The 24,974-nt window shown below is 39.9% G+C and overlaps 1 protein-coding gene and 1 long non-coding RNA gene across 5 annotated transcripts in view; both read right to left on the minus strand.

The window, feature by feature from the left end:
* Positions 1-6,690: 6,690 nt before the first annotated feature.
* Positions 6,691-14,175, minus strand: LOC142142814 (uncharacterized). Its single transcript, XR_012689341.1, has 2 exons — positions 13,799-14,175; positions 6,691-6,916 (listed from the first exon to the last, which is right to left on the minus strand). It is a non-coding gene; the product is annotated as an uncharacterized LOC142142814 (long non-coding RNA).
* Positions 14,176-15,854: 1,679 nt separating this feature from the next.
* Positions 15,855-24,974, minus strand: part of RARS2 (arginyl-tRNA synthetase 2, mitochondrial) — a 57,933-nt gene continuing 48,813 nt past the window's right edge. For all 4 annotated transcript variants that reach the window (XM_075202755.1, XM_075202753.1, XM_075202756.1 and 1 more), the window contains 4 exons: positions 20,995-21,090; positions 18,996-19,070; positions 16,291-16,354; positions 15,855-15,985 (listed from right to left, as the gene is read on the minus strand). In XM_075202755.1, coding sequence (XP_075058856.1) covers positions 15,899-15,985; positions 16,291-16,354; positions 18,996-19,070; positions 20,995-21,090 — 322 coding nt within the window. In that variant the 3' untranslated portion in view covers positions 15,855-15,898. The remainder of the gene's footprint in view (positions 15,986-16,290; positions 16,355-18,995; positions 19,071-20,994; positions 21,091-24,974) is intronic.

Raw genomic sequence — 24,974 nt, forward strand, 5'->3', positions numbered from 1 at the left:
ACAATTACTTTAAATATCTCGATACCTTCTATCTCCAGTGCTGTGGCACAGTTATGGGGACGATTTTTGCGCCAAGCTTCGGAAATTTGGTAATGGGGAGATGGGAGCAAGAATATGTTCATAAACCGAAACCGTTTTCTAAACACATAAAAATATATAAAAGATATATAGATGATATACTGATTATATGGGACAGAGATATAGATTCCATTCAAAACTTTATGTCATACATTGGGAACAATTAATTTAATTTAAAAAATTTACAGCTAATTTTAGTTCCGAGAATATAGAATACCTGGACTTGGTTTTGTCTGGAATGGATGGTAAGGTTACAACTAAGAATTTCATCAAAACGGTTGATACCGACAGCTGCCTCTATTATAAAAGTGGACACATTAAAAATGGAAGAATAATATCCCATATTCACAGTTCTACAGGATTAAAAGGAACTATACCACTGAACAACAGTGCAAGGAACAATTATCTGTATATGCACAAAGATTTTGTGATAGGAGTTATCCAGACCATATAATATCAGATGCTTTATCTAAAATTGAGGGGGTTAATAGAGTTGACCTTTTTAAATATAAGACAAAGGATAAAAAGAAAGATAGCATTCCCTTCATCACCAATTACCATAACTGTGAAGATAGGATTAGGTCCACACTTACCAAACACTGGCAGATCCTGAAAATGGATCCTGTTTTAAAAAACATCCTACCTAATAAACCGGATATTATATTCAGGAAAAATAGAAATTTAAAAGACATTCTAGCCCCAAGCATGTTACCTGAAATAGGCAATGACACCAATAAGACCTTTTTGGATTTTCATGGATTTATTAAATGCAACCATTGCAATATTTGCAAATACACAAGCCCTGATAAGAAAGTTTTTTACAATTTTGACAACAGTGTTCAATATAACATCAAACACTGTATGAATTGCCAAACCTCGTCTGTGATCTATCTTCTGGAGTGTCCATGTGGACTCAAATATATAGGTAAAACTAAAAGGTCACTCAAGTTATGAATACAGGAGCATGTTCGTAACATTAAGAATAAAATAGAGAGTCATTCAGTTTCAAAAGATTTTCTGACCACACATAATGCAGATCCCAGTAACGTTATATTTAGAGGGATTGAACATGTGGTTCTAGGTCCCAGGGGGGGTGATATCCAAACAAAGCTATCAAAAAGAGAAATGTTTTGGATTTACCAACTCAATACACTCACCCCTCAAGGGCTGAATGAAGGCTATGAGATAGCCCCGTTTTTATAAGTGTCCTGTACTCTGTCACCTCTCCCCCCCCCTTTTTTATCCTTTCACCTGTTATCCTTATACGTTTGACCAATATTTGAGTTCTATATCCGTATTATGCAATATTAGTCTCTTAATTAGATATTTTACTGTGCCTAATATTGTTCACAGTTATAAAATAACTCTCCAATGATCCACAAGGACATACTAACTTCTATTGTGACTATAAGCTTTTTGTACACTATATTAATACTATGATTAATTTTTTTTAATATGGTATATTATGGGTTTTACTTGGTCCTAGCAAGATTGAGATCCTCTAAATTGTATCATTCATGCTATCTACTTAGGAATGGAATATTTTAATATCAAAATCCATTCCACCTTCAGCAGTAACCCAGCTGTATTCTGTGCTCAGCATATACCCAGAACATGCTGTGGTTTAATACCCTATTTGGGATATGTATTTTATTTGTATGTTTTATACTTTTAAGGAGTTATAGTCACCTGGCTGTCCAGACTTCATGACCCATGGATGGATCTCTCTCAGCTGCATATATAGACTCCAGTTAGAGAACGACAACTCAAAACTAGATCTTGCACCTTCATGAATGAAATCCCAGAATGAACACCCGTCCCCCCTGGAGTCGTTCCTTACATCTCAGGTCTAATTTCCACAGTCTTTCCCCTCCCTGGGCAAACCCCTGGGACTGTTCTTTTTAACCATTGGTCAGGGCAGGACTAGGGGGTTTGGACAGGGCAGTCCAAACTGCTGTTTGTTGGACTTTCCTAATCGCTACGGAAACCCTGTCCTTCCGCCATAGAGATTATGTCCGCATAAAAGACTCGGCGCGGCCATGAGGGAGCTATTAGAATTACTGGCAGACCTCCCTGCCTTACTCGTCTGAGTACGCGAGGAAGCATGGGGATCGGAGGAAACAGGTATCCCAACCTGAACTCCCATGACATCGTCATGACGTCCACTGCCACCGCTAAGGGGTCACTTGGCCTTGCGCAGAACCTGTGAACCTTTCTGTTGTGTCTGGAGGCCCTGAGATTTATGTCCGGAAGACCCCATTCTGAACCAGGGACTGGAAAATTTCCGGATGGAGTGACCACTCCCCCGGGTGTGCCCAAACCAAAATTTGAGCTGCAATATTCATTGCAGCTGCACTCCAGGTTCCTCCCTGCCTGTTGACATATGCCACGGCCGTGGCATTGTCTGACTGAACTCTGACAGGGTGGTCCTGGAGGAGGGACTGGGCCCCCTGGAGGGCCAGTAGAATTGCCTTCAACTCCAGCACGTTTATGGATAGGGCCGATTCCTGAACCGACCAAAGTCCCTGGAGCCTGAGGTGCAGGATTACCGCCCCCCCCAACCTTAGGCTGGTGTCCGTCGTGGCTATGATCCAAGACCATGGAGCGAAACACCTGCCAACTGTCTTGTGATCCTGAATCAGCCACCACTGAAGTGAATCTCTCACCCTGGAGATAGAGAGATTCTCTGGAGATCCAAACGTAGGTGGGATCCTGACCTTTTCGTCCACAGATCCCACTGAAGACATCGAGAATGGGCTCGACCGAAGGGGATGGTCTCGAAGGAGGCCACCATCTTTTCCAGCAGCCGCATGCACAAGTGCATTGAGGGGCTGGGAGAAGACAAGACCTGAGTAGTAATACTCTGAATAAAACTGATCTTCTCGACAGGCAGGAACATCCTTTGCTGGCTGGTGTCCATAATGAGCCCTAGGAAAACCATGCGTTGACACGAAACCATCTGGGATTTCCTTAAGTTTATTAGCCATCCATGGCCCTCGAGAACCGCCAAGGTGAGGGATAAGTGATGACGTAAGCAATTCTTTGTGGAGGATTTGATGAGCATGTCGTCTGAATAGGGCACGACCTGAACTCCTTGAAGGTGAAGACATGCTGTCATAACTGACATGATCTTCGTGAAAGCCCTCAGTGCCGTTGAGAGGCCGAAGGGAAGGGCCCAAAATGGATAGTGGAAGGATCCCACCGAGAATCTTAGAAGAGACTGATGTTGGATCCAAATGGGAATATGGAGGTATGCATCTTTTATGTCTATGGACGCCATAAACGGATTCTTCTGTAATCCGTTTATCACTGACTTTAGGGATTCCATCCGAAATTTGTCCACCCGTAAGTGCACATTGAGGCCCTTTAAGTTTAGGATGGGGCGAAAAGAGCCGTCCGGCTTCTTGACCAGAAACAGGTTTGAATAAAACCCCTGTCCCTTTTGGTAATCTAGGACCCTGCAGATAACTCTTTGAGAAAGAAGAGAGGCGACACAATCCTGTATCGCCTGCCTTCTTGATGGATCTCGGGGGAGCGGGGTCATGAAGAAGCGATGTCTATCCTGTAACCCTCTGATATAATGCCCCGAATCCAAGAATCTTGGGAGGACGCTGCCCACTGTTCCTGAAACAAAGACAGACGTCCCCCCACTGGCGCCCCTTCCAGAAGAACAGAGTGGTCGTCAGGACGCAGGCTTTTCCTGGGTCTTGGAGGCCTGGCGTCTAGCTGCAAACGAGGATCTCCCTCTGGCAGAGGAGCCTCGAGAATTGGGCTGTCTGCCTCTAAAGGACTGTCCTCTAGGCAAGAAGGTCCCCCGAAAAGGCTGACGAAAGGAGCTGACCCGAGGGTTTCCATGGACTTTTTTGATTCCGCATCTCCTTCCCAGTATTTCGGCCATAACGTTCTTCTTGCTGAAAGAGGCAGCCTGAATAGAAGAGAATACAGCCGCTGTGTTCTGGGCCGCCTCATAAAAGGTACCCCGATGCCTCCTTCAAATGCAAATCCAGGGGAAGTAAATCAGAGTCCTGCAAGGCCTCTGCCAGCTGGTCTGCCCATGCTTCCATGGCTCTAGCCACCCAAGCCGAAGCAAATGTGGGCCTAAAGGAAGAACCCGTAGCCGTAAATATAGATTTCAGCTGTGATTCCACTCTGCGGTCATTGACATCCTGCAGAGATGCAGAACCTGGAGCTGGGAGTAAAGTGTGCTTGGCCAATCGGGTTATTGGAATATCCACTTTTGGAATACTCTGCCAGCGAACGACATCTTCCTCCTGCAATGGGTACAGGGAAGAGAACCTTTTGGGAACAGAGAACCTCTTATCAGGCTGTTTCCAGGCTCCTTCTGCAATATCCTTAAGTTCTAAGGAAGGGGGAAAACGGATAGCCTTTCTTTTGGCCTTCTTAAAGAGACTTCTGTCTCTCTAGGAGTAGTATCCTCCGGTTCTGGGAGGTCCAACGCTTGTTTCACTGCTAAAACCAAATCATTAATAAATTGGCTTTTAGAGCTTTCCTCCTGTCCCAAAGGTTGAACCTGGTCAGGATCAGAATTAATTTCCCCCTCCTCCTCTGAAAAATTCCTCAGAGTCTGAAAGGACCATAAGGGTATTATCAGATTTAGGCCTCCTTCTTTTAGCAGGCGGAATGTTTGGGGATTAAAGTAACTGGTTTAGTTTATCCAAACCCTTTATAAATGCTGTAGACCATGCCGGTTCTGTGGGAACAGGGGCTAGGTCTGTATGAGAAGAGGAAGGTCCTGGTATAGATGTTCCAATAGAACCTGTGGTAACAGGGAGGCCCAACTGAGTACTAGAATTATTAGCCACCGAAGTAGCCACAGTAGATAGCAATTGATTAGATTGAAAAACCATCTGTGCTAAAGAGGAAACGGACCGTGTCAGGGAGGCCACCCAGGCCGGTTCCTCCGTCAGTGGGGCTGAAACATGCTGGGTTTGTGCAGGGGGAACCCCTGCCTCGCAGACAGAGCAGAGCGCCAACGGGTCCTTCTGCCCACAAGGTAATTTCACATTACATTTAGAACATGTAAAATATTTTGCAATAGGGCCCTTTCCCTTATCTGACATTTTTTAATAAAGGAAGGCACACCAAATACAGACTTCAATTGATAAATTTAGCTGAGTAGAGAGAGAGATAAATGTCTGGAGAGAAAAGTGTAACTACAAGTAATCAACTAATCTACATATAAAAGTTGTACTTATGTAATATTTTAAACACAAAATAATACCTAAGCAAGTAGGAGAACTATAACATAACCCCTACTAGCTCACTTGTATACATCAATACAGAATATGTGTTTAAATAAATCTGATACTTAGCCCATAGGCCAAACAGGGGAGAAGTCCAACAGCAGTATCCTGGTGCCTGCTCCCTCAGATCAGTTCTCTCTTCCCGGGCTTCTCCTTGGCGCCAGAAGACCGGGTTAGACCATCTCTCTCTCTGGAAGGAGGGGGAACTCTATTTCCTAGCTCCCCCCTTCAGTAATGCTGCCTCTGTTAGCGATTTCCATATAAAAAAATAAGAGGCATTTGAAGGCAGAGTAGTGGAGACCTCCAGGGGAGGTCTCCGCAGCAAATAATACCTGATGCCCCCTCCTATGCATGAGGGGGGATCCAGGTATAGCCCCCTTCTTTTTCAGCCACCGCAGCACTCCTGTGCCGAAATCCAAGATGGCCACCGCTATGTGAAATGTCCGATAACCGGCGCTCTATGCCTGCAGTTGCAGCACCGGTTATCGGGGAGGCTCCAGGAGTGACAGCGGTCCGTGAGACCGCTTGTCACTCCCAATTCAGGCACTCATTTCTTCTGTCCCTGTCAGTGAGAGCCGCTAGCTCTCATCTGACAGGGGAATGCCTGCGCTGCTCTGCTGTGAGTGTGTTCTCTATAGTAGAACACACTCCAGCGCTGCCATCTGTGAAAAAAAATTCAAAAGAATAAAATAAAATTGTAAATTTAAACTAAGCACTAAAAAACACTGCCCAACTCCACGGGCACCTAAAAAAAACTGAGGAGATCGAGGCGGGGGGATTGTAGAGGGGAGGGGTCTGTAGGCAGTACTAAAGTTAACTAGTTAGGTGCCAACTCCCAAGCTTCCCTCCACAACCCATGGTAAGCAGTGTCCCCCAGACTGGATGAAAGAGAAAGTGTATTATAACAGAAAAGAGAAGCATTTTCAGTGGAGAGTATTGCAAGTGTGAATTGTGACACAGTTTACAGAAAGGAAACAGCAAGCTGCTCATCATAGTAAAAAAAACAAACAAAAAAAACGGTATTAAAGTAATTTTATCGTTTTGAAATAAGCATTGCCCAAGCGATTGTATTGTGTTTCCGAAGCACAAGCAAATTATTTAGCAGTTCAATAAATAAGTACAATAAAGTATAGCCGATACATGATACCTATTAAAGATGTTACATTAAAGCAGGAAAGTATGAAAACACCGAATACATTACATTTTCCTGAGAGAGAGGAGAGAGAGGAGAGAGAGGAGAGAGAGGAGAGAGAGGAGAGAGAGAGGGAGAGCACGCGCTTTGGCTGATAAAAAAGCTTGATCGTATTCAGTTTCAGTATAGAAAAACTACTGAGGATGTCATGGCATGTTTCCATTGGTTCAGGGTTACAGGACAGCCCAATGTAATGCAGATCATAGGTCAGCTCAAAGGATTTCTCTGGGAAGAGGGGATCACCTTCCCCCAACAGCTGAAAACATGTGCTTCTCAAGGAAACTGACCCAAATCAGTTCTAAACAACTTAAAACACAATGCCATTTTGATCATTCAATCTTTTATCTTCAATAACTATTGATTGCAGGAAGCGATCGCAAAGCTGAAATTATAGGATGAGAGATGGTAATGTGCAGATCAAAATGACAATAAAAATGATACATTTGCTAAATCCTGAGCCTTAGATACTTTTAAAAGTGCTTTTAACATTATTATATTTAACTGTAAACTCTATTACATTTGATTATAAACAACTGTGTGTTGTAAATAGTTCATCTTAAAATAGTTCCAAGTGAATGTGTAAGTGTATGTGTGCATTATTTATCGTGCGATTGCATCATAACAATATCAATCAATATAGTTTATTTCATCCAATTATTCAACTTTGACAGTTCGACCCTTTGATAGTATAATAAACTATCACCTTAAAGATTTTATATGCAGGATCTCAGTACCACGTTTCATTGCTCTGTAATGTAAGTCCCCCTTGGTGTATGACCACGCTGTCTGTAGATCTAAACAAGTTATCACAATAGAGAGTCTTAATCCTCAAAACAATTTTTTTCTTTTGCTATAGACCTTATACCTCTGGAGCTTGGAGATGCATGTTTTAATTTACCCTTCAAGGGTACACAAAAAGGTTAATACATTATTTGGAAGGGTACAGAGTACAATAGAACATGTATCAGTTATACAGAATACTCTACTACAGTTCTTCATGTCTAACAGGTTCATTTGTCCAAAGCATGTCTTAACTCAGACAACATTTAGATAGTACATGTTCATCAATAACATCATCTTATGCCTATCAATAATGTCATATACAATCTCCTTCAGCTTGCGTTAGTATATACTCTAATAATGTCATCAGTTCTTTTCATCAACACTTGTGGGGCGGGCTATTGTCTGTTCGTTCTTCCCAGTCTCCCAATACTCAGGTTTCTTTGTACATGAAACAGTGGTCGGCTTGCCAAATGTTGGGAGACTCCAGACTAAAGGACCTAGCAGTCGTACTTTTCCCCTAGTGACCTCCCACCCATAATTCGGGTACCTCAGGAATATTTAGTGGAAACATAACTAGTCCTACTCTATATAATCTCTGAGGCACGTGAGAGCACATCCAGCACTTAGTTTGGTCTAAAACCTTACCCACCCAAGAATTATAATCATTCTCAAGGATGCCTGCTCAAGTCCAAATATTACTGGACTGGCATCGCTGGATGTAACTCTCTTCAACTATGGGGTCAAGGTACTTACGGACGTAATGCTACTCAAGACAATAGCCCCTCACACTTTCTCCAAGCTCCAAATTTTCCTTTACCTCTGAATTGAACAGAGTAATTGGCTGGACAGATTGTGCTACTAACTTCTCCTTCATCCCCAATATCATTACCTGAACCAGCCTCTGTCACCTATCAATAATCAAAATAATTGACTGTCCAGAAAAGAGAATGAGATGAGAGAAACACAGAACAGGAAATAAACTACAAACTTCATGCTGGACAACTGTCTTAGCCTTTGGCTCAGGTGCTACTAACTGCATTCGAGGCCTCCCAGAACAGATTCATGAGTGCACTTGGACCCTTCTCTGGGTGTTGGCTTCTCTGCAGTGGGTGAAATGGGTACCAGTGTGTCTCTGCTACCCTTGAAGCCGTGATGCTGGTAGCCTAACACCTGGTACCTGTCTGTCAAATAACCTGAGCCTAAGAAATTTCTGTTCCACAACTTACTCTCCCGGTCCAACATTCTGACAGTTAGTGTAACTTTTCAGGAAACAGTGTTTTGAACGTTCTCGGTTGCTGTCTCACTATTTACCTTCCCTCTTAAGGTCTAAACTAGCCTCTCAGTTACAAACTCATCCCAAGAGAAGTCAAAAACATTTCAAAAGTCGACAGGTTAGGAGGCAGCTTAGGAGTGATCTTGATAGTGGGAAGGACTAGTGGCCAAAACTACCAGCCACTTCAATCGCGTTTCAACCCTCATTCTATTCAATTAGTTCTAACTAGTACCGTTACTTTATGTTCACACTGGTTTGTGGCTAATCAAAAGTATGTAATTTGTTACCACTACTCATACATTATACATTTATTATCAATGACATGAATACCCCTATCACCTATTATAACTCTAGGGCAATCACATTGAATAACAAAAGCTTTGAGTATGACATAGTAATACATTAGACACATTTCAATAAACCTTTACCCAGACATATTTCATCGGTACACCAGTGCATACTTGAGGATCCTGCAAGGTGGTAATTGGATGACGTGGATTTGTTTTACCTGGAGAAAACCCATCTGCAGGAGGGATATGGGATGGCTCTATTGGTATCATCTTCCTGACATTCTCTCAATCAAGACAAGATGTTGCCTTCCTACTAACTTGAGAAAAAATGTCTGGTGCACCCCAATATACTCTTATCAGCTTGCACATACCTTCTGTACCCAGCTGAGCCAGACCATGTGCTGCCTCCGCTAGGTCTGGAAGATACACTCTGGGAGCTACTGGTCTACCTTGTCCATCTCTCCAGGGTCCGCCAGACTCCTAGCCACATCTCTTCACCTTCCAGACAGTTTATTCTTCAGGTAACACAAATCTTCATATATTAACGAATATGTGTCTATGTATCTGTGTGCATGTGTGTGTGTGTTCACATTTTAAAACAATACAACGAAAAACAAAACAAAACATAAATTTGTCAGCTGTCACATAAAACCTTGCTGTCTATTTGACAGCTATGTTCGCCCTGGTGTGACAGCCATGTATAGTCGTGTGTGTAAGTGTGGACTTTACTAGCAGCTACTTCAGTTGGTAACTGTGTCACTGTATAAAGTCCTCTATGTAGTGTCCTACTCATGTGCTGGTATTGCTATAAAAAGATTTTTCAGTCACCTCAATGTCGCCCCCTAGACTAGAAAAATGCTGAAGACCAATGTATATTAATCGATTTTCCCTCTGCCAACTCACATGCCATTTTCAGTACCTCACATTCAGCTACTTGGCTAAGTGAGAAGGGCAAAGGGGTCTATCTCTATAACACTTTCTTCAAATATAACAGTATCCAGTACATGTCTAACAGTGAAAAAATATAAAACATGAACATTTTACATTTTCTAGGGTTTCACATTATGTCATATCTTGTGGCAAAAATCCTACTCCAATGTTCTACACAGAGATGCATATCTGTATGTCTAACCTCCAGCAATCTATTAACCACCCTTTGTGCATACATATAAAGGCACATTTTTATACAGGAGGCACGAAACACAAAAAAACCCAAAAACAAAACAGATATGCAATCTATAAAACGTGAATCATATTTCCACAACAAAAACTTTCTGCTTAAAAACCAGCATTTTCTATACACATAACACCAAACCCCTAACTGTTTCTGTGACTTATGTCAATCTAGTGTGTATATCCCTGAGTCCGTCTTATGTCAAAAAAATGTCTTAGCCCCATTTAAGGAGACCGTGTGTACGTCTTTTTGTATCTCTATACAAGAGAAGAGAGATACTAGCATAGATGTAAAGAATGTGAAAATAGGAGAGCAACGAATAATAAGAATACAAAGATTTGAATACAAGGGTTTGAAAACAAATAGACATGCAGAAAGGGAGATTTTACAGCAAACATGACAGCTGGATTGGACACTATGGGAGTATAGCTGTATTTATTCCACTAATCCCCTTAGCTATTCACTAAACTATGACCCCTCCCCATACTTAACTAGGGGGTCTTACGTCAACTGTGCAAACCAGTGTCGTCCGTCGTTAGCTCATATGGAACTTAGTATCTCATGACTATAATGGAGAAGTGCAAAGTTTACCCATTGTGACACATACTTTATGTCTCTCATGTGTGTCCTCCTGAAATACATAAAAGAACATTAGAGCAAAGTAAGTGCACACTTCATTTTAAATAATGAATCTCAACCAAATAAATTATTGTTAATTTGTCTTTCAAGGGAAAGCTTTGTACTTCTTCTGTAAGCCCCATAATAACTAAGTATATATACTTCTTTCTTTGTCCTTACCTACAAAAAGAGAAACAAAATAAAGTCAGTTTCAAATAGCAAAAAAAACCCCAAAACAAACATGATAGTTCTTTTTGCTTTCAATCCTTATCATCAACTTGTGACAGGAACCTAAGCGCAACACAACATAAAACAAACAAACAAACAAAAAAAACCAAAACTCTCTTGTCTCTTCATTCATTCCAGAAGAACTCCTTAGCAACGCTATCTAGTCTTTTGTGTATTGTTCTAAGGCTATATAGCCTCATTACAGTCAGGGTCAATTAACTAAGACCATTTGTCTGGAGACACTAGATATGTCACCTACATGTGAAACCTGATTTTTTTTAGGATTCCTGAATCTAATCCATTTGCATAGACACACCAAATTTATTTTGTTACACTTCTTTTCCCTGGCTGTACTTAATGCATGGAATAGAATAAAAGAAAAAAAAAAAAAAAAAAGTTCTTCAGACTGTTTGAAAAACCTGGTCTTCTTTTTCCCCTTTCTATTGCAGGGTTATTTTCCTAAATTCAATCACACCCACCATACACAAAAAATAAAAAAATATACATTTAAGTTACTCAGCTTTTAAATCTGAATAGTTACACGGATAGTTACATTTGCTATTTTTATAAGTTTTTTTTTAAATTGTATTCAGTGTTTTATACTTTCCTGCCTTGCGCTTGTTTCTCTTCGGCTTGGCAACGCTTACTTCCGCTATGCACACACTTTTCACCACGCCTACTTTCGCAGGGCATACGCTGCCATGCCACGTGTTCCCCTCTAGTTGCCAGTTTCAAACAATCATCATGTTCAATTCTCGTTTTTGTTGATTTAAATCAACCGCACTTTATCTCTAACATTATTTAACACCTCTGACTCGAAACTACCTATGTTTGGGAAAGGTTTCACACACTCCCGGGTCATCTTGACCCATTTGTCACAATTCGCTGTTGCATATGCACCATACTTTTTAAACATACGGAACCTCGCCGAACCAATTGGTCCTTCCTTAGGCAGCACAACATCGACCATCTCTAGCGTTTGCTTCGCACCCATTGTGAAATCAACCTATTTTTCAATGCTACGCAAACAGGGCCACTTTAACTGTTCAACAACAACTGTGTGTTGGAACTATTTTAAGTTGAACTATTTACAAGTGAATGTGTAAGTGAATGTGTGCGTTATTTATCGTGCGATTGCGTCATAACAATATCAATCAATATAGTTTATTTCATCCAATTATTCAACTTTGACAGAGGGAACAGCCATCCTTTACTACACGTGTTTTTACATCCATTTTGTGAAATTGAAGCAGTGTTATTGCTGATGATTCTTTTTGCTTTGTCAAGCTCAGCGAGTCAGAGGGACGGTGCTATTTAGTCATTCATTCATATTGTACGTGTGCACATCTAAGCTGGAAGCAATAATGATCAACATCTTTGTCACTATCTGACATCAAGGATTTGAACATTTATAATTTGTATTGCATGATTTATGTTGCTCTGCTCGAAGGTCGAGTGTGATAATAGTTTATTATCATAGAACGCTGTATGTGACTAAGTTTGCTGAAAACATGCACAATACTATAGGGATATGAGGTACCTCATAGTGTGATAAAGAGCAGAATGTGGAAAATGTACAAATTGTCTATATATGTGGATATATGGCTGCCCCCTTAGTTTATTGCTCTAATTCTTGCCCAATGCTTAAATTGTATTTATTCTGTATATACTGCTTAGTTAACCTCTTCCATTGTGAATTATATTTTTGATAAGGAAAAGCAATTAAAACTTTAGTGGTACACACCTCAGCAATAAATGGGCTTTGTGACTTCTAAAAACCAGACTGTAATTTAGATGCTTTATTTGTATGTCTGAGGTCATGAACAGGTAGGCAGAAGGTTTCCCTCTGTTGGGTATTGGTCAATGAATCTGCAGCACCAAAGATACTACTGAATCCTGACTAACGTGAAGGTACGGCACAGCAGAATTTATGTTGAGAACTGTTATTCTGTTAAGAGAAATATCTCCATCCCAGCGATACAAAAGGGAAACGGGTGCTACAATACAAAAACACATTGCATGTTGACTTGGTTATATAAACTTCCCAAAAATCTTGTTCAACGTCAGGCAAATGTGGAAGTGTGTACACACTCTCGCCCAGCAGCAGAGGCAGATAGCTGTGGAGTGTGTACAATCACAATCTTTTCAGCAAATGGTTATGAGAGATGAAGAGCACAGATCTGAAGGTAAATTGTGTAGGTTGGACAAACAAATGGAATTAGATACTTAAGGCCACATTTATCAATTTTTCTCATAAGGATTGAAAACTATTTTTCACTTTATTGCATTGAACTATTTCTCAAATTTATGAAGAACACAACACAGAAACAGAAATCATACTTACCCCCCCCTCTTCGGAATGCGCTGTCTCCGGATCTCCTCCTGGTCCTCTTTGTTTCTTTTCTTGCAGCAACTGCGCATGTGCAGTTCGAAGAAATGCACATGCACACAAACATCTCCGCTCTGTCTCTGCAACTATAGTTGCAGAGACATAGCGGTGAGTGATAGCGAGGGATCACATGATCCCTCCACACATGCACTGACAAGCTCTGCTCTTCGGAGCAGAGCTGACAGCACTGACATTTTTCATTTATGATAATGTACGCCAGCTTCAGCTTATCATGACAAGTTACCGAAAAAGTTTTCGTAACTTGTTAGATTGCGGTAGGGAACAGTCACCATAATGTTGTATGCAAAGAATGCAAAGCAGCAGATATCCATGATATCTGCTGCGATGCACCGTTGTTAAATATGCGGGACATACAGAGGGACGTGTATTTTACAGTAAGTGCAGTAAATCACTATTTGTTAAATATGCCCCTTTTCTAAAACTCCCATGACAAAACAAAGCAATAGAATTACCAATATTTGGTTGATTTTGTCAATGCAACAACTTACTTGTGAATTGTGTTTTATGGAGCCCCTCCATGGCACCTGCTACTATAGAGTAGTTGCTGAAAGCCAGACAGGAAAGACGTTTGCACCGAAAATATAGAACATTATCTTCACCTTCCCTATGGCTTCCTTCCTCAACTTTCTATACCATATTAAGTGAGAAAATCCCAAACCCTGTATAAATAATAAAATATAATAATCATACAAAAACAGGGTGGCAATCAAGCTGCAATGGATGGACTTAAGGAAAAACAATTGTACCTAAGCAGTTCATTTCACTTAGGGAAAATACATAATACAATACTTTTTGTTGAAATCTACCTCAGCTGTACGCTTGGTACGTCAAAAACATATAAAGGTTTACCAAAGTTATTAAAGGAATGAAGTCTTTCTGCTCCACGCAACTCTTCTGATGTGTCTGACGCTTTTTCTGCCCATGAAGGAACTACGGCCCGAGTAGAGTGCCTTTTAGAATTCCTGGGGGCTGTATCTCATTTATTCTTATTGGTTATCCATAAAGCGCCACCATCAGTCTCTGCTCCACCAGAGTGTACACTGTAAATGCTCTACCAAAATCTCACACACTGTAATTTTGTCAGCAGTTAATTAACCTACTCAAACATTGAGAGATCATACACTATGCCCTGGTCAGAAGCAAACTAACGGCCCCAGTGCTGCAAGGCAATTTACATGCATTAACAATACAATCCTTAAGCTATCTTGTTATTTCTGCTAAAAAAATATATATCTATTATTCTGCTAGTGACTTGGTCCTATTTAGATAAATCATAAGATTGGGGAGAGGGAAATAAAAATAAATAAAAAGGATATAGTACCAGTGCCTGATTAATGTAGAATGGAAAACATTAAGCCGTTTAACACCTTTAGTCCATCACAAAAGTACAGACAGCGATGTGACCCACCGCCATGGACCCAATAGATGGCATTCACAGCACCAGCTGCATATTGACATAAATGCACACCTTTTCTGCTCAGTTTATTAAACAAATACTACATTTCTGGAGAAGAGCATTAGGCACAGGGCCAAGATGGCACCTCTCAAAGCCAATCTGGCTACTTGCCTAACTTGTTTTGCTTCCAGACACATCTTCCTGATAAATGTTGCATATTATCTAAAAGTTGCAATGTATGTTGCTTATTTTTACTCATTTTTATACTTCCATTCTTTGGGTTGCATGTTGCTAAGTTAATGCTTCTTGTTTATCACACATTCTGTGTTTTAAAGTGTATATTGGTAAATGTAGCTGTTGTAACTAAATTTGAGTTTGTTAACCGTACTATTATGTTGTTAAACCTATAGTGCTGTAGGATGTGTCACATTTTAGGGTAGGCCTATCGCCAGTTTCCAGCTTTAGATTAATTAGGAGTGTTAATTATACATTCTCCTTGGATGGGCCTGACTCACTTGTTTACCTTTAAAGTTTATTTGACACTCAATACAGGTGTGGAATGGTTTTATGAACGTTAAATTACAAAGTACAAGCTACACTTGGCAAAGGGCCACTCGTCCAAAACCTGTAGTATTCCTGTATACAAAACATATATTTTTAGGCAAAAAAAATTTTCTGCAAGTTTTTAAATTCTGGTCACTATCTCAGAGGCCCAAAACAGAGACACAAGCATCAGTCACTCAATCAGTGGCAAAGTGGAGGATTCTTCATCATTACCTATTTACATGCAGTATATCAATGGTATTTTTATCCAGATCCAGATACCCTTCTGTGGTTGTTATTGCTCACTCTCTATACATTGAGCTACCTTTGAAGCTCTGTTACTCCCTTACTCATGGTTCTCATTGTCATAGGACTATTACAATGCACACTGTTGTGCAGATGTGACAGATGACCTCTAATTTAATCCCCTAAACACTTAGGCTTTTCTTCTTGCCTTTTACAATATTTACCAGGATAAAAAATAAATATTGCTGGCATTTAGTTCTGAGATGGGAAACAGGAAATTAGATTAATAGGTCAAATATTTTAGATAATTCTTTAATGGTATACCATATAGTAATGAAACAAGACATCACCTTTCTTACAAAAAGTTTTATTGAAATTTTCCGAGCAATTTTGGGCATTCTAGTTACATCTTATCAACAGGTGTAATCCCAAGCAGTTTCATTCCATTGGCTAAAACTATTCGCAAGCTGTTGAAAAAGTGAAGTCGAGCCTGTGGAAATAATGACAAATGTTATATTACTCATGCCATAGTTTGTGGTGTTAAAACAATCATGAGTTGAAGCGAATGTAAACAATTGTGTGTGCTACTACAAATAACCCAAATGCTATTACTGCTCATACAGGGAAACGTTTCATTGCATTTGTAATGTCCCCTCTAAAATATTCTGATACAGAATTAAAGAGACCCTTTATACAGAGCACCCAAACAGCATCATCTCCTCCAATAATATTACTGGTAAAAGCAATATATTTGAATATATATTTAAACACTGATGGGGGTCTTGAATGACTTACATGTGTGACTTCTGGGGTGCTTCCTTTAACATAGAGCGAGTGATGGGCCACATTCGCTAAATGGCTGAAAAATAAGAAAAAGCCACTCATCAAAACAAACCAACCAGCATTTAATTTGGGTGAAAATAAAACATGCAATACATCCCTGCAGGATTGAAATACTTCTGCAGAGCACAGCTATACATGACATACTTTGTAGGTAACAATCCAGTGTAAGTAATAGAATTCATTCTGATCAGTGTTTGTCACTGGGAATAATCTTGATTTATAGACCTATAAGTCAAACTCTGGATAATAGTTTACTCTGAAACAGAAATTAAAATGACAACATTATAGTCCTTACATTTCCTTTAATAAAATGCTTAAACCTCCAAAGTATGAACAAGCCTTAAACAGTAAAAAGAGAGTGGTTAATCTGCTTTTATGTATACTAGATGTACATATTAAGTAAACAATATTACAAAATAACATGGAAAATGTTGGTTCTATAAGGAGAGACATATCTGCCTAACATATGTCACTGATGATTGTGTCTTATACTTTGCTGGCAAGATTCTGGATGATGAGAAACTACAGAATGTGATGTTTTTCCTGAAAATCTGATTTCCAGAAAGTTCCAAAAAACAAAGTTTAAAAAATAAATATGAATAAAATAGTGCTGCTGCATAGCATTCATACATACTGACATGATCACAGAGTGCCTCATTCTAGAGTCACTAACACTTTAATGAGGAGCAGAATGTCAGAGCAGCTTGGGGAAAGACTTTTTTTTAATCTTAATTTTGTATTACCATCACCATCATCATTTATTTATATAGCACCAACATATTCCGTAGCGCTTTACAATTGGGGATAAACATAGTAAACCAATAAACAAACTGGGTAAAACAGACAAAGAGGTGAGAAGACCCTGCTCGCAAGCTTACAATAGTCAAAACAAACCTATTTGGAAAATCCTTAGCCCCATACATTCCAGAAAATAGAGCATAGATTTCAGCTCTGTTTATGAGACTCTGTGCTAGGGACCAGACCACTTACTTGTTGTGACTGGATCACTTATAAATAACTTTTGGTATAATTTTTTTTTATTAAAGGAAATAGTGCAGGGCACTTATTTATATAATTGCAAATGTACTTATTTTTGATATTGTGGGTATGTTGGTAAAAGAGATATCTTTATTTCTGAGACCAGGGGAAGAAATTAGTTTGTTTTATCTTTGCTAGAGGAAATGCATGATTTCTGAGGTATATATCTGATACAATAAACCTTTGTGGAGGAAGTCTTGTGTATTGTGATGTGGGGAAATTACTTGTTTGGGGGTTTGTACCTTTGTTTACGAATGTGTATTTTGCGACTGTCTGAAGAAAGAACAAATGTAAATTTCATGTTAATTAGACCTTTTGATGTGTGAGGGTCTAGCACCTGAAGGCACAGGAAGGTTTAATTAGACTGCTGTTAGATTTCCTGCATCTAAAAACGAGATGCAGGAAATCACAGCAAAGTTTTAGAATATCACAGATAAGAGTAAATATTGTTCGCTTTGCATTGCATGAAAATCCATGTTTGGGTAAACGAATTGCATCCCGATTCTAAAAATAGCTCAGACCTCAGTGGACTGGCTTACCCAGTGAGGCCGTGTTTAAATCTGTATAAAAAGCACTGTCTTGTATTGAAAATTGTTCTTCTGGTTTCATCTGACTTGATCACTGGTACCTTCAATCAGTGTGACTGCAAATAAACATCACTTGCTTCAAAGACCTGCTTGAAAACGTCTTCCATGCTGAAAATCCAGTGACCTACAGATTAGACCCAAAATCTAATCTGTTCCCAGCTGTTTCTGAGGTTTGGACCCAGCATCCAGTACCACCACTCTGCCCGCTACCCAGCAGCCCTGGCCAGTGTGATAGGGTTGCTGTGGATGGCCTGCCCTATAGGAAGAGGTCAGGAGTACCAGCCCAGGTACACCAGTAACGGGGTACATTAGCAGCGTCATTTAACCAGAAGAAACCTGGTTCTGGATGCCGGTTAAGCAGTCCAGTGGTGGCAGCATTTATAAGCCCCTCCTACTGCATTGAGAGGGCACATTTGGGATAACGAAAGGGAACGGTTGAAAAGTAAGCCCAGCCGTTTCCCAGCAACAACACACAGGGTGACATAGGCGGTCCATCCTGTCACACTTGTATTAAAATATACCATACTACTATACATACTATTAAGGTAAATGTCCAGAATAGTCAATCATGTTGCAACATTAACATTCTGGTGGACATTTATAAAAATGGCTACAAGTTACTATAATCTACAGCCCCAGATATTTGATTTAATTTCCTGAACTTTTGAAAGATACCAAATCTGACAGTTATGGCTTTCACCACATTTACTGTGGTTATCTGTATGACAGGTTTAATAAATAACCTCCTAGAAGTTATTTCAGAATACCTATACTTCCATACAGAACTCATGAACTTTAATAATGACCTTATTCTTGGCTTCATATAGGTAAATGTAGATGCATTATGGGGCATGGTTAAAAAAAACCAAAAAAAACCAAAAACCTTCTACTGTTCACATGAATACTCTACATTTGTTTTTTATGATTACTAATAACAAGGCATACTAGAATGCACAGGCAGAAATACATGTACAATTAGTTTGTTTAATTCAACGATGAGATGATTTAAGGTGGATTAGAAGACATTTTTACCCAAGTCCCAGAAGGTAAGAAACCAAATATCTCGGCTGAAATTCTTTTAATGTCTTGAATATTACTTCATCATATCTGTAAAAAATGAAAACGTAAAATTCAGCCAAGAATGCAAATAAGGCATCACATATGATGCATCTGTGTAAATATACAGCACATTATATTCCGAATTTAAAACTCAAAAAGAAATAAAAAAAGAAACGTTTCTGTAACAGCAGGAATACACGATAGAAAAGACCAATGATAATGAAATGGCTGAAATGCAACATTATTTTGGATTGGAAATTAACAAACATTTAATGGACCAAGTTTTATACAATAAATTAAAACAGACATTTTGGCAAGCTGTAACTTTGTAAGAAATGGGTACCAGGGACAATCCTTTCTTCATTCTTCCCGTCAGGGGGAGATATAAACATAAACTGGTAAACATCCATGGGATATGTAGACTTTCCTTAAGCCCTGGTAAGAAATTTGTGCCATACGGTAAAATATATCATAAACAAAGTAAACAAAAACTGCATCCACTGCTTCAGTTCTTATTACATATTTCTATATTAAATATTTATTATGAACAATTATGAAGTAGAATTCTATGTAGTTTAAAAGCAAATGAACATTTTTATTTTGCCAGCATGATTTTTTTTTTTTCAATAATTGCAACTTATTGTCCCAATATCCTATTTAAAAAAGTGGTCATACAGCTATTTTCTATAGTAATACCTATACTTGTGTAGCAAATAAAACTGTTCAAAACAGATGACATTTAGGAACAAAATCACATTATTGGTTTCAGGTGATAAAATAAACCTCCTGACATCTATAAAAAAAACTGGTTAAAAAAATATATATGTTGGCATTATCCACAGCAACGAATCAGACATTTGTTGCCATTTTCTTTTTAATGGATATAGAAAAATTACAGCTCTGAGTGGACGCTCCCAGCTGCCGTGACTTTGGGGTGTTTGCTGTATGAGGTCACACACGATTTCAGCCCGCAGTCTCTCTCACCTATCACACAGGTTCTAGACCTACGGAATCGCGCCCAAACACAGCGCTCTCACACCCCCAGACACTTCAAGGTTCAGCCACCACCTATTGGGTACGGGCAATAGGACCTCAATATACTGTCCCACACTGGCACACAGGCTTCTAGTTATCCACAAACTAACAAGACTCACACCAACACACACAGGGTTAACTCTTCACACCTCCAGACTGTTACACAAATGCAAATACAAGCACACACAGGTTGTTAATCAAATGTATCAACAAATCACACACTGGCATTCCAAGGGTTAACCTGGTCGAGCAATCTCTCTTCTAAGCAGGCAATGGATTCTTTAGAGTATCAATGACGCTACTTATTAAATTATAGATTTAATATACAAAAAGTACAGGGCATTCAGATATAAAGAAAAATAATGAATAAACAATTAATAAATTTGACATAACAAGCAAAAACAGTTTAAAATAAAAAAAGATTACATTCAGATTTGCACTTACATGAATTGCATTCTGGCCAAGGGGAATTGGCTAAGAAGATGGACAGCTTATCAATGTAACTTGATTTCCCCAAAAGTCTGAGTGGGTGCTATAGACAATGCCCCTTTCGATTAGTTTGCAGCACGGTGGCTAAGTGGTTAGCACTTCTGCCTTACAGCACTGGGGTCATGAGTTCAATTCCCAACCATGGCCTTATCTGTGTGGAGTTTGTATGTTCTCCCCGTGTTTGCGTGGGTTTCCTAAAGGTGCTCCGGTTTCCTCCCACACTCCAAAAATATACTGGTAGGTTAATTGGCTGCTAACAAATTGACCATAGTCTGTGTGTGTGTGTTAGGGAATTAGACTGTAAGCTCCAATGGGGCAGGGACTGATGTGAGTGAGTTCTCTGTACAGTGCTGCAGAATTAGTGGCGCTATATAAATAAATGGTGATAATAAAAATAATAAAGGTCTCCCATGGTTAAGCATAATAAAAGCGGAATGAGAGAATTTACCTGAGAAGATGCTGCAAAGTGGAGATAACAGAAGGATCCTGCAAACAGGCCACATTGAACTCTTCTTCATCTCTTGTATTCCATAAAGCAAGTAAGCTGTCAACAAAACAGGTGTCCTTTATTAATCCCAGATGCTCTCCTGCATACACAGAAGTTTACCACAAATAGTGGTAGCAGCTGCTAGTTTCCACTCACTTTAATCCACATGGATAGAGGGAGAACAACTGCAAACCCTACAAAATGTTGTCCTATGCAGCCTACACCAAAGTATTTTCACAACAATGTCACCAAGTACAGTTAATATACGAAGACAACACAAGATTTAAGCATGACTCCATAGATAGAGAAATAAACTGATTTATAGAGATGCTCGGGATTCAGACATAAACGGTTTACACAAACCAAACCAGAGATTTTATTTTGCTACAATTTGTAAGGCGATGAACACAGCATTATGCCTTCCAGGAAATACAATAACAGTTATAATAATTTAAGCTACTGCTTTACTATGGAAAGCAGGTTTCAGATTCGGTACAATGCTCGTCAAAACCTAATCCAAACGCTAATAAGAGGGAATTTTTGTAGTCACCGAACGATCCATTTCTCTGAATCCATTTGGGGGGGACACTACTAATCATGGGGTAAAGAGGGCACTGTGCTGGCATAGTCGGCACTCTTCACACTGAAACTCATTTGTATTCTGTCTCCTACCCCTCTATGCATATCTCCTCAGTTGTTTTTTTTTTGTTTTTTTACACTAACAAAGCCCATAGGATAGGACTTAAAGAACCACTTAAAGAAGAACATTACTCAAACTGAGTAAGGAGGCGAGATTGCAAAGCCCCCCAAATGGATTCAGAGAAATGGATTTTACGGTGAGCGCAAAAATCCCCTTTTGACATTCATCCAATTTGGGGGACACTACTAAATATGGTGATGTTCCAAAGATGCCTCTAGGGAAGGGCACGCTTAGACAACTGCTCGAAGTTGACGTCCTTGAAAACCAAGGCAAGGAGCCATTACAATATAGAAAAGGTATGGGCGGAGCACCAGGTTGCAGACACAAAGATTAATCAATGTTTTATGCCATGCAGGCAAGAGAGGAGCTCACTGGTCTTGTAGAGAGGCTGGATTATTATCCAGAACCAGAGTCTCACTTACAGACAAGCCTGGTGAATTATAGTGTTAAGCTACTGCTGATTCTGTTGACGGACATCCTCTCTGGCATGAGATACGAACAAGAAGCTAGCTGTTCTACGTGAGGATGGTAATGTCCACTGCATCCTCAACTGTAACCACATCTGGGGGTATTTTTACTAAACTGCGGGTTTGAAAAAGTGGAGATGTTGCCTATAGACACCAATCAATTCTAGGTGTCATTCTGTTGAATGTACTAAATAAATAACTAGAATCTGATTAGTTGCTATAGGTAGCAGCTCTACTTTTTCAAACCCGCAGTTTAGTAACTATACCGCCTAGTGTGTGAAGATCATCACTTCTTGTCCCAGAGCTGGAATAAATGTGGAGTTTTGCCCCTGCAACACATCAAGGTTGGAGGTCACCCAGTCTGGGATATAGAGAATACGGAAAGGTCCCCATCTCAGACTTTCCTGGGAGGGGGAAGAACCCACACTGGAATTCTAAGTGAACGACAAGGGAGCATCCTACCCTCACCAGGTTAGGATCACCTCTCTGTTCCTAGAGAGGAAACACACCCTGATCTGTTCACGCATTTGATCTGAACCTAGACTGGGATAGAGGGAGAGAGAGGGAGAATGAGAAGATTCTGTCCCGAGCTGGCTGAAGAGGACAGACCCTCAATGGAAGGTTTCCAGTTCCCTTGTACCTGCCAGACTAAGCTAGGTCATGCATCTGGTTGGCAACACTAAAGTGGATGCAACAGAAATCGAAAGGAAAATGTTAAAATTTTCCAAATGGCAATGGAAGCATCCACTCAGGTGAACTCTACCATTTGTCCATATTGTCTACCGCTAGGGGAGTGGACTGAAACATTAAGGACCTTGAGACATCCTATACGATGCCTGGATTCTACCAGGCAACGCGCCAGAGCTCCAGCAACTGCACAGCGGACGGAAGGACTGTGTTTCTGTAAATTACAACATACTGCACCACAGGCTCCTCTGAATCCTGAATATTGAGGTTTTGGTGAAGCACTACCACCAGCTCTAGACAGACAGACTATTAGAAGAGTTGTCCTCCCATCCTCCTAACAGAGTCTCCCTTTTTAGAATCTCGTGAGAGGATGGTACCAGTTTTAAATCGCCCAGGAAGCCTGGGCGGATCCCTGAGGCTTTCAGGACTTGTTGGATGAACAAGTCCCCCAATTGTACCAGTGAGGAAGAATCTTGAGCCAAAGTCCAGACCAGCTCTTCAAGGTGTTGGATCCCAGGGGACTCCTGGGTCACTGCTATAGAGTGGTATAACCAGTGTAGTATGACTACCAGAGAAGGAGGGTCCGTGAAGGAGCTCTTCCTATGATATGTCCCTCTCTTTCACAAACCACACTTCAAACACTGTTTACGAAACATACATTTGGAAACCTAGTCTGGCATTTGGAAGGCATGGAAAAAATAATTATGTTTCTTCCAGAAGCCTTGGATCTGAAAGTAGTCCCGTTTTCTGACCTGCTCAAGAGAGAACAAGTTAAACCGTAGAAACACCACCTAGGAAAGGAGGTGAACAGACAAGCAAAGAATATAATTTATATTTATGAACATCTGCATATACTGCACAATAGCACAATATAAGTTTAAGGCGCTAGTGCGGAATCTGACTCCACAGTGTGTAATGAAGGTAGTACCTATATGTTGAATTAGCACTAAACATGCAGCAACTACGATGGCTAACAACTTAGTACTCACTAACCTTACCTGGGAAAGTACCGTGACAGAGCACAATGGTTAGATAACATTAGTACTCAAAAAGTGTATAGAGAGTATAGTGGCTGAACTCACTAGCCAAGTAAGGTCAGTAATCAATATACTACTTATTAGGAGAGAGTAAAATGACAGGACACAGTAGCCCAATAAAATTAGTACTCAATATCATAAACAGAATCAAGTACTGTGACAGGACATAGAAGATAAATAATTAGGTGCTTAATAATTATAAAAGGAGAGAGTATGGCGACCAAACACAAAGGGAAAATGATGTCCGTATTCAATATCAATAACAAGTGTACAGTGACATCTCAGGAGAGTACAGAGACATGACACTGGCCAAATAAAGACAGTACTCAATATTAATATAGAGAGTACAGTTAAAGAGCCAAAAGGACAAGTAAATCAGTGCTCAATAACCAGAGCAGGAGAAAGTACCGTGACAGGACACAGTGGTTAAATAAGTCAGTACTCAAAACCTTGTCAGGGGGACAATACGGTGACAGAACACAGTAGCCAAATAAAATCAGTATTAAATCAAAATGAGAGAGAGTACAGTGACTTAATAATAGGACAAATAACCTATTACTCAATTATATGAGTAGGAGAGAGTACCGCGATAGGACACTATACAATACCATAGAGTACCATGACCAAAACAGAATGCAATTAATAAAGTGGCCTGAAAAAAATGTCATTACAGACATTATGAATAAACTGTAAGATAACTGGAACTGTAGCATAGCACAATACAAAATGTAGAGAACAGTAATATGATGACAGATTGGGCTTGGTGTAGACTGTTGTCTGAGGCATAGATTATAGTGCTGTAACACTGGCAATACAGTCAAACAATCTACAGAGAAGCAATATACATAAAAATATATACATATATGCATTTTTCCCATTCAGAGAATTTTCTCTGTAAGTATAGAAATGGCTAAGCCTGTCAAAATCAGACAAGCTTTTCTGTGTAAGGACAGAGCACGCTGTCTACAGGACGGATCCCCTCAACCATGTAAATCCCCAGTGCAGGGCTTACCTCTGTAGTAGCCTCCACCTGACCAATACCCCGGCCAT

Source organism: Mixophyes fleayi, chromosome 3 (assembly GCF_038048845.1).
Source record: "Mixophyes fleayi isolate aMixFle1 chromosome 3, aMixFle1.hap1, whole genome shotgun sequence".
NCBI classification, from domain to species: domain Eukaryota; kingdom Metazoa; phylum Chordata; class Amphibia; order Anura; family Limnodynastidae; genus Mixophyes; species Mixophyes fleayi.